General features: G+C 39.4%; 2 protein-coding genes across 3 annotated transcripts in view; both read left to right on the top strand.

Moving 5' to 3' along the window:
* Nucleotides 1-880: 880 nt before the first annotated feature.
* On the top strand, nucleotides 881-4,070 carry cd83 (CD83 molecule; the record flags this gene model as incomplete). The annotated part of the gene is made up of 5 exons (XM_083910353.1): nucleotides 881-987; nucleotides 1,196-1,449; nucleotides 2,648-2,876; nucleotides 2,973-3,064; nucleotides 3,915-4,070. Exons 1-5 carry the CDS (start codon nucleotides 942-944, stop codon nucleotides 4,068-4,070), a joined length of 777 nt encoding a protein of 258 aa, XP_083766479.1. The 5' UTR covers nucleotides 881-941.
* A 2,579-nt stretch (nucleotides 4,071-6,649) lies between these two features.
* cfap418 (cilia and flagella associated protein 418) overlaps nucleotides 6,650-10,112 on the top strand; it is a 3,988-nt gene continuing 525 nt past the window's right edge. The window contains exons 1-6 of one of the 2 annotated variants that reach the window (XM_083910666.1): nucleotides 6,650-6,885; nucleotides 7,600-7,708; nucleotides 8,228-8,280; nucleotides 8,409-8,474; nucleotides 8,622-8,717; nucleotides 10,092-10,112. The exon at nucleotides 10,092-10,112 is cut by the window's right edge and continues 525 nt beyond it. In XM_083910666.1, coding sequence (XP_083766792.1) covers nucleotides 6,746-6,885; nucleotides 7,600-7,708; nucleotides 8,228-8,280; nucleotides 8,409-8,474; nucleotides 8,622-8,717; nucleotides 10,092-10,112 — 485 coding nt within the window. In that variant the 5' untranslated portion in view covers nucleotides 6,650-6,745. Of the gene's footprint in view, nucleotides 6,886-7,599; nucleotides 7,709-8,227; nucleotides 8,281-8,408; nucleotides 8,475-8,621; nucleotides 8,718-10,065 lie in introns of both variants that reach the window. The other variant, XM_083910667.1, reaches the window with a different exon arrangement.

Below are 10,112 nucleotides of genomic sequence, written 5' to 3'. Positions count from 1 at the left end.
ACAGGAGTTTCCGCGCGCACATCAGTTTCTCTTCTGCTTCCTGTAAAACAGCTGTTTGAGGGAAACACGGGACTTTCCCGCGAGACTTTCACTTTCCCCCCCCACGTGAAACTCAATCACGGATTATTGTGAGATCAGAATTACACACGATTATTATCATCAGGTGATGATTTTAACCTTAATAATACACAATAATCCCTCGTGGCGCTCAGGGGAATTTTTTTTTTGTTTTTCAGATGTTTTCACACAGAACTCCACCCGAATATGAGTCACTTTAAAAATAGATGTCGCTTCCTCGTGCTCGTGTTCGGTCACGGATGATGTTTGACACATTTTCCGAATCTGCGTCAATAATCCTTTAATTCGGCGTTCACAGAAACCGACTTTCTGTCAAGCGGTTAACTTTTTTTTTGTCAAATAAAGACGATGAGGTTCGCGCTGAGACCACGTCAGTGACGCCGAAGTCCGCCGAATAACCGAGCATCGTCGGAGACGCACGAGCGCGAGCTGTGCGCGCTCACAGAGTCAAGTTACGCGCAAATACGCACTAAATTGTCCGTTTTTCTAAAGAGGTTTGGTGCGAGACGCGGTGAAATTCCCTTGATGTGGTAAACAAAGAGTCGGCGCCGCTGCTTTGAAGTCTTTAACGTTAATTATTCATAAAAAAAATCCTAACAATAAGTTTATTATTTCACAAAGAGGAAGAGAGAACTTTCCCTGCTGGGACTTTTTTTTTTTATTCTTCTTCTTTCATTTTAAAAACAAACACGCCCCCTCACACACACACACACACACACACACACACACACACACGCTTCAACCTAGACCACGCCCCTTGTCTCGCGCTTGGTTTAAAAAGTGGACACAAATTGTCGCGTGTGTCAGTCAGAGTCAGCGCGCGCCAGGGTCATCGAAACATCATCATCTTCATCATCTTCATCATGTCTGCTGGTCACGTGAGCTGCTTTCACGCGCTGCTTTTACTGAGTGAGTATTTACTATAATTAATAATAATAATAATAATAATAATATTTATGATAATGATGACGTATTATGTTGTGTATAAAGTACTTTAACGTGATACACAGAGAGTAAAAGTACAAGTATGTTACGTTAACTTTACATAAATATAAACATTTTAATTTTCTTTAATTTTTTTTAGTCTAAAAACACTTTGTCGTGGTTTCGTCCTCAGGTTTGTCTCTGCTGTGCGTGGACAGCGCCGCCCTGGTGGACAGACGCGAGGACACCGTCAGCGCCGCCGCCCCGGTGGACGGACGCGAGGACACCGTCAGCGCCGCCCCGGTGGACGGACGCGAGGACACCGTCAGCGCCGCCCTGCAGGACAGACGCGAGGACACGAGGACGGTGTCGGGGACAGACTGCGTCCTTCGCTGCTTGGCTGCTCACAAACCTGGAGTCCGTTACCGAGCGGTCAGGTGGTACAAGGTGAGAGCCAATCAGTGCAGAGCTAGCTTTGTTTCTCTGTTCTTACACGTCTACGCGCGTTTCATCACATGTCCTGATTGCTAGCATGTAGCTAACACAGGGTGACGCGAACACAGACGTGTTGTCAGCCTATATTGTTAACATTAAGCTAAGATAGTGTTTTAGTGTTAGCGTGTAGCAAACACAGTGTTGTTAGCATAAACCTAACACATTCATGTTGTGGGCTCTTGTTAGCCTGAAGCTAATGCAGTGTTGTTAGCCTAAAGCTAAAACAGTGCTGTGTTGTTAGCCTGAAGCTAATACAGTGTTGTGTTGTTGGCCTGAAGCTAATACAGTGTTGTGTTGTCAACTTTTATTGTCAACATTAAGCTAAGATAGTGTTTTAGTGTTAGCATTTAGCTAACAAAGTGTTGTGTTGTTAGCCTGAAGCTAATACAGTGTTGTGTTGTCCACTTATATTGTTTCATTAAGCTAAGATAGTGTTTTAGTGTTAGCATTTAGCTAACAAAGTGTTGTGTTGTTAGCCTGAAGCTAATACAGTGTTGTGTTGTCCACTTATATTATTAACATTAAGCTAAGATAGTGTTTTAGTGTTAGCATTTAGCTAACAAAGTGTTGTTAGCATGAAGCTAACACAGACATGTGTTGTCAGCCTATATTGTAAACATTAAGCTAAGATAGTTTTAGTGTTGGCATTTAGCTAACTCGCTATTGTCAGAATATATTTTTAACATTAAGCTAAGATAGCATTTTAGTGTTAGTGTTTAGCTTACTCGGTGTTGTCAGCTTGTGTTGTTAGCCTGAAGCTACTACAGTGTTGTGTTGTCAGCCTTTATTATTAAAATTAAGCTAAGATAGTGTTTTAGTGTTTTCATTTAGCTAACTCCGTGTCGTCAGCTTGTGTTGTGAGCATTGAGCTAACAAATTCATGTTGTGGGCTCTTGTTAGCTCTTGTTAGCCTGAAGCTAACACAACAGTGTTGTTAGCATGAAGCTAACACAGACATTTGTTGTCAGCTTATATTGTTATCATTAAACGAAGATAGTCATGTTGTGGGCCCCTTTTGTTAGCATTAAGCTAAAATAGTCTTATGTTGTTAGCCTGAAGCTTTGTGTTGCTGTGGTCGTTGTTGTTGTTGTTGTTGTTGTTGTTGTTGTTGTCGTCGCGGTCGCCCTGACCCCTCGCTCTGACGCCGCAGGTCACAGAGTCTCCGTCGCCCGGCGTCGTGGGCCTCGCGACACGAGATCTTCCCGACGGCGTGGCGCGATACGGCGCCGAGGCGGATCGGGAGGCGGAGCTTCTGGACGAGACGCACAGCCTCTTCCTGCCCAACGTGACGTGCGGCGACGGCGGCGTTTACCTTTGTCAACTGGCTTCACCTGTGGGAGAGCAAATCACAGAGGGGCGTGTCCACCTCACTCTGACAGGTGAAAACAAAAATAAACAAAGCACTTAACACCTGCTTAGCTTAGCTTAGCTTAGCTAAGTTGTGATCGTGTGACTAACTTTATCTTCTTGTTCAGATTGTTCCTCAGATAAAAACACGGATCATTCCTCCGTCATCTTGGCCACAGTCGTGTTGATCGTCGCACTGTTGACGTTCCTCATCAGCTACGTAAGTCGTATTTATACACAAACAAATACTTCGCTGGAGCCCTGATTTCACAAATACTCACGATATCGCGATATTGTATAGTGACAATATCATATCGCGACGTATATATATCGCGATCATATCGTTAGCGTGAAAATATCGTATGTGGCGAATATCATGATAATATCGTTATTGAGATGTATATATTGTGAAATATCGTGATAATATCGTATCGCTGCTTAAATACCGCGATAATATCGTCTTGTGACTTCTATATCGTGATAATATCGTATTGCGGCTAAAATATCGTGATAATATCGTTTTGTGACTTCTATATTGTGATAATATTTTATCATCAGATATATCGTTATAATATGGTATCTCGACATATCCTGATAATATCGTATTGCGGCTTCGATATTGTGATAATATTTTATCATCACATATCGTCATAAGATGATATCCTGACATATGATAATATCGTCTCGTGACTTCCATGTCGTGATAATATCGTATTGCGGCTAAAATATCGTGATATATTGTGACTCTATTTCGTGATAATATCATCTCATCACAGATTTCGTGATGAGATGATATCCCGACATACCGTGACTTTAATATCTCGATCATATCGTATCGTGACTTATCTGTCATGATGAAATTTTATCGTCACAGATATTGTGATAATATGGTATCCCGACATATGGTGATAATATCGTCTCGTGACTTCTATATCGTGATAATATCGTCTCGTGAGAAAAAGTTGTCTGACTTTCAGAGGAACAGGAAACGTCTTTGTTTGTTCATTTGTTTCCACGTCCGTCGCTAACGTTGTCCAATAATAAATGTCTGCGTTGTTTCTTCTCCACAGAGAAGCCTGAGGAACTTGATCAGAGACAGAAACCAGATCACGACCCACAAAGACTCTGTGAAGGACTCAGCGCTCAAACCTCTGGACCAGAAGGATCTGATGTTGATCTACACTCTGGGTCCAAAACCATCGGCCAAGAAGCATGTGATCGTTTAAAGAGACGAAGAAAGAAAGAAAACATGGAAGACGCCGTCCTCGTCCTCGTCCTCCTCTTCCTCGTCATCATCAGACTCACGATCACGTGATATGATTGTTAGCATGACGCTAACACAGGGTTGTTAGCAGGACGCTAACACAGGCATGTTTTGTCAGCTTATGTGGCTAACATTAAGCTAAGCTACTGTTTTAGTATTAGCATTTAGCTAACTCTGTGTTGTCAGCTTGTGTTTTTAGCATTAAGCTAAAAAAAAAAGTAATGTTGCGGGCCCTTGTTAGCACGAAGCTAACACAGACGTGTTTTCAGCTTATATTGCTAACATTATGCTAAGATAGTGTTTTGGCGTTAGCATTTAGCGAACTCTGTGTTTTCGTCTTGTGTTTTTAGCATGACGCTAACACAGACATGTGTTGTCAGCTTATATTGTGAACATTATGCTAAGATAGTGTTTCATTGTTAGCATTTAGCGAACTCAGTGTTTTCGGCTTGTGTTTTTAGCATTGAGCTAAAAAAAAGTAATGTTGTGGGCTCTTGTTAGCATGACGCTAACACAGACCTGTGTTGTCTGCTTTTATTGCTAACATTACGCTAAGATTGTGTTTTAGTGTTAGCATTTAGCTAACTCTGTGTTTTCGTCTTGTGTTTTTAGCATGACGCTAACACAGACATGTGTTGTCTGCTTTTATTGCGAACATTACGCTTAGATAGTGTTTTAGTGTTAGCATTTAGCTAACTCAGTGTTGTCGGCTTGTGTTTTTAGCATTGAGCTAAACAAAAGTAATGTTGTGGGCTCTTGTTAGCTTGAGGCTAACACAGACCTGTGTTGTCTGCTTTTTTTGCGAACATTACGCTAAGATAGTGTTTTAGTGTTAGCATTTAGCGACCTCGGTGTTGTTGGCTTGTATTTTTAGCATTAAGCTAAAAAAAAATGTCACGTTGTGGGCTCTTGTTAGCACGACGCTAACACAGCCCTGTGTTGTCAGCTTATATTGTGAACATTACGCTAAGATAGTGTTTTAGCGTTAGCATGTAGCTAACACTAAACATCAGAGAACATGCTCATTATTGACTGATCCACTGGAGGAAAACATGTGGGAACAAAAACCCGGAGGACGGATCTTCACACAGGTGGATCAGGGGCCTGTTTCACACAAAGCAGGTTCAACAAACTCTGAGTCTAACCCTGAACTCTGAGTTGATTTACTCTGATAAAGGAAACTCTGAGTTTTCGGTTTCAAAAAAGAAAATGATTCTTCGAAATAACTTTTTTTTTGATTTACTGAGCAAAGAAAACTGAAAAGATTCACATTTAAGAAGCTGAAAAATCCCAGAACACTCAAAGGAAAACAACAACACTATGTGTTTGTGAGTGTTGTCTAACAGGATCGTCGTGTTTATTTGTTCATCTCGTGTGTTTTTTTATCGTTAAATTATAACCGTGTGAAGTTCTCGTCACAGGATGAAACTCACTGTCCTGGAAATCCTTGGAAGTTTGTGAATGTGACACCGAAAAAATACAGAAAGTTATTTAATTTATATGTTTGGTGCAAAGTTTGTTGTTGTTCTAAACAGTGATCAATAAAATCCACTCGCCAACATACAGTCCCAGACATTTATTTAACGTGCCACAAGAGGGAGCTTTTTATCAAACGTTCACAAACACACATAATATTCTACTTTATTTACAATTTTTAAAAAAAATAAAGATATAAAGTCATTTTTAGAGACAACACCCTTTCAAAATAATCTTCCGGTCAAACAGGAAGTGGCAAAAGGTCGTGTGTGAGACAATAAGACAAAATACAAATACAATTTTTTTTTTTTTTTGTAACTTTTGATAGGTTTCATTATTATTATTCTTTCAGCTTCTCCCTTTAACAATGAATATTTAAAGTTAAATTAAAATTCTCCAACTTAAGGAAGAACTTGAGGAAGTGATTTGAATGTAAACAAAGTTAGGACCGGCCAAAATGTCCTGGTTTCGTAACAATGACCTCACTTTGTTGGTTAAAAACAACACAGTCAAAAAGGTGAGTGCTGCTGTACTGAAGTCCATCGCTGCCATCTGGTGGAGAACGTGCGCAAAAACTTTCACACGCTGACCCCTTCTGATTGGCCGGCTATAAGTATGTCCTGACCACCCTTATTTGGGCAATATTTTAGAAATCCATTGGTGTCTCCCCGCGCAGGTTCGAATCCTGCCGACCCCGTTTCCTTTATCATTTTTAAAATATTTATTTATTTATTATATATTTACTAAATGTCTTTCTTTAATCCACGCGAGTAGAAGAAAATGAAAAAAACCGCACGTTTAAATCGTGACTTTTATCTTTTCGTTAGTTTTTCCGGTTTGCTTCGGCGAGCGAGCGAGCTGAGGACACACTTCCGGTCTCGTTTCCAATTGATTTTCAAATTAAAATTCAACCCCGGTGTTGATCGCACCACTCACCAACTGTCACTGACAGAGGGCGCTGTTGAGCCACAAAACAATGTGACTCGGCGCTTTTATTCTGAAGGCAGGGCTCGCTGCTCCGTTTCCGCTTCGTCGCTTCGTGTCACTTAGCAACGGCGAACGCTGTGCGCGAGGCGAGCTCCTTCCTGCTCATGGCTAGCTTGTGTTGTACGTGGGCTAGGCTAGGCTAGGCTAGGCTATGCTAGGCTACTGGACACAAACATGGACGCTGACGACCTGGACCTGGACGAACTTCTGGACGAAGTGGAAGAAAAGTTCTGTCGCCATGTTTCCGTGGCGTCGTCAGCTCGAGGACACGCGGACACGCGCGAGGAGGCGGGGCAGAAGAGGCACACGCGCAGGTAAACAAAGCTAGCTTCAGGCAAATGTCAGCGTTAGCATTAGCATTTATCATCATTGATGAAGTTTTATGACATTTAAGTGTTTTATAAACAAAGTAGTTCAATGATAATGTATTTATTCGTTTAGTACTTTATTTATTTATTTATTTACAGAGCTGTCGTCGAATACAATGAATAAACATAGAAATTAAAAACAAAAATAAGTGTAAATGTCCTCCTTACGATTACTTTAATAATCGAAAAATATATTAAAATACAAAATAAAATATTGATTATTGACCACAAACTTAAAATGATTCAATTTGAACGATTTCTTTGTTTTATTGAGCAAAGAAAGCAGAAAATATTCACATTTAAGAAGCTGAAAAATGCCAGAAACGTGAAAATATTCACATTTAAGAAGCTGAAAAATGACAGAAACGTGAAAATATTCACATTTAAGAAGCTGAAAAATGACAGAAACGTGAAAATATTCACATTTAAGAAGCTGAAAAATGACAGAAACGTGAAAATATTCACATTTAAGAAGCTGAAAAATGACCGAAAAGTGAAAATATTCACATTTAAGAAGCTGAAAAACACAGCATATGTAAGATTTGAGTTGATGAATGTTTGTCCAAACAGTTTACAGTCCTTTGTTATTTATGACTGATGTTTATGGTGATATATGATGATATATGTATATATATATATATGTATGACCTGGTGTTTCAGTGTTACCAAAGCCACAGTCCAGAAAAGCAGCCTCAGTGAGGACATGGACGCTCTGCTGGACGAGCTGCTGGACGACGAGCATCAGCGCGGGGACACGGATCAACTGAAGGTAAACAACAGACACACACAGTGGTTTGGTTTAAGAAAATAAAAGTTTATTTCAGATGAGCAAATCATCTTAAAACATGCTACTGTTTATGATTTCTTCCTCAAAATGTCGACGCCTGCTCCTCCGACTCTTTTATTTTATGTTACTACTTTACGCTACTATATTACTTTACGTTACGTTACGTTACGTTACCCAGCTCTCAGCTAACCCAAGGTTACGTTATGTTACTACGTTATGTTACTACGTTATGTTACTTATTTATGTTACTACCTTATTTTACTACGCTAGGTTACTATGTTATGTTACTACATTAAGTTACTACATTACGTTACGTTACTAAGCTCTCAGCTAACCCAAGGTTACGTTACGTTATGTTACTATGTTATGTTACTATATTATGTTACTACGTTAAGTTACTACATTATGTTACGTTACTAAGCTCTCAGCTAACCCAAGGTTACGTTATGTTACTACGTTAAGTTACATGTCGACACCTGCTCCTCTGACTCTTGTTTTCAGAGGGAACAGATTCCAGTGGAGAAGAAGCCGTCGTCTCAGTCTGGAGGGAGAAGGTACGTCCATTAATTCAAAGGGTTTCAAACACTGAGACGACCGATGAATACATTTGAGCTGAGTGATGGACGCAGCAGTGGATCAATAACAACTCCTGAACATCACTGGGTTTGTCTTCTGCTGTCAGGTGCTGTCCTGTCTTCATCGGCGGGAGTTCCCTCACCAACGGCGTCGGAACAGCCACAACCAAGAGGTGTGAAAACACAACCTGACTAAGCTTTGATTTCACCAGGACGTCGTGTTTAAAGATGTCTCAGTGTACACAAGTTATTTTATAACTGATTTCAGAAGCATCAGGACATTCTTCTCCATGTGTGTGTGTGTGTGTGTGTGTGTACAGGTCATGTGATCAGTTGAGGTGTGTATCCTGTGACTTCAGGGTGCTGATGTTTGACGACTGCGAGTGGGAAAGATCCTGTGATTACCTGTTCTTCAGGTGAGTCTGCACACGGAGACAAAGAGTTAGGTTATGTTACGTTATGTTAATTCAGGAAATTATCCATTTGCCCTGATGCACTTTTGGGCAAATGGATCATTTCCTGAATTTCAAAAATTCATTAAAATTATTCCTTAAGAGATTTGCAAATTTTTTCAACAGATCCTTGTTCAATGTGATGCCGACTATTATGATGGTGAATTTCAAGTCATTTCGAGATACTTTTTATTTTTGAGACTAAAGTCAGCTCACTGTCAAAGTGCATCAGGGCAAATGGATCATTTCATGAATTTCAAAAATTCATGAAAATTATTTCTTAAGAGTTTTGCAAATATTTTCAACAGATCCTTGTTCAGGGTGATGCCGACTATTATGATGGTGAATTTCAAGTCATTCCGAGATACTTTTTATTTTTGAGAAGAAACTCAGCTCACAGTCAAAGTGCATCAGGGAAAATGGATCATTTCCTGAAATTCAAAAATTTGTTAAAATTATTCCTTAAGAGTTTTTCAAATATTTTCAACAGATCCTTGTTCAGGGCGATGCCGACTATTATGATGGTGAATTTCAAGTCATTCCGAGATACTTTTTGTTTTTGAGACTAAAAGCTCAGTCAAAGTGCATCAAGGCAAATGAATCATTTCCTGAAATTCAAAAATTCATAAAAAAATTTCCTTAAGAGATTTGCAAATATTTTCGACAGATCCTTGTTCAGGGCGATGCCGACTATTATGATTGTGAATTTCAAGTCATTCCGAGATACTTTTTTTTTTTTTTTTTAAAGTCAGCTCACTGTCAAATTGCATCAGAGCAAATGTCTCATTTCCTGAAATTCAAAAATTCATGAAAATTATTCCTTAGGAGATTTGCAAGTATTTTCAATCGAGGGATTGAACAAGGATCTGTTGAAAATATTTGAATATCTCTTAAGGAATAATTTTAATGAATTTTTACATTTCAGGAAATTATCCATTAGCCCTGATGCACTTTGACAGTGAGTTGACTTTAATCTCAAAAACAAAAAGTATCTCAGAATGACTTGAAATTTACAATCATAATAGTCTGCATCACCCTGAACAAGGATCTGTAAAAAATATTTGCAAAACTCTTAAGGAATAATTTACATGAATTTTTGAAATTCAGGAAATGATCCATTTGCCCTGATGCACTTTGACAGTGAGCTGACTTTCTTCAAAAAAACAAAAAGTATCTCAGAATGACTTGAAATTCACCATCATAATAGTCGACATCACCCTGAACAGGGATCTGTTGAAAATATTTGAAAAACTCTTAAGGAATATTTTTAATGAATTTCTGAAATTCAGGAAATCATCAATTTTTCAAAAAGCTCTCCCCACATCCCTGTCTTTGCAGAAACAACGTTCCAGACCGTCA

The sequence above is a fragment of the Microchirus variegatus genome (genome assembly GCF_963457635.1).
Source record: "Microchirus variegatus genome assembly, chromosome: 2".
In the NCBI taxonomy this organism is placed as follows: domain Eukaryota; kingdom Metazoa; phylum Chordata; class Actinopteri; order Pleuronectiformes; family Soleidae; genus Microchirus; species Microchirus variegatus.
Note: the sequence above shows the minus strand (reverse complement) of the source record. Positions and strands in the feature narration are given on the sequence as shown.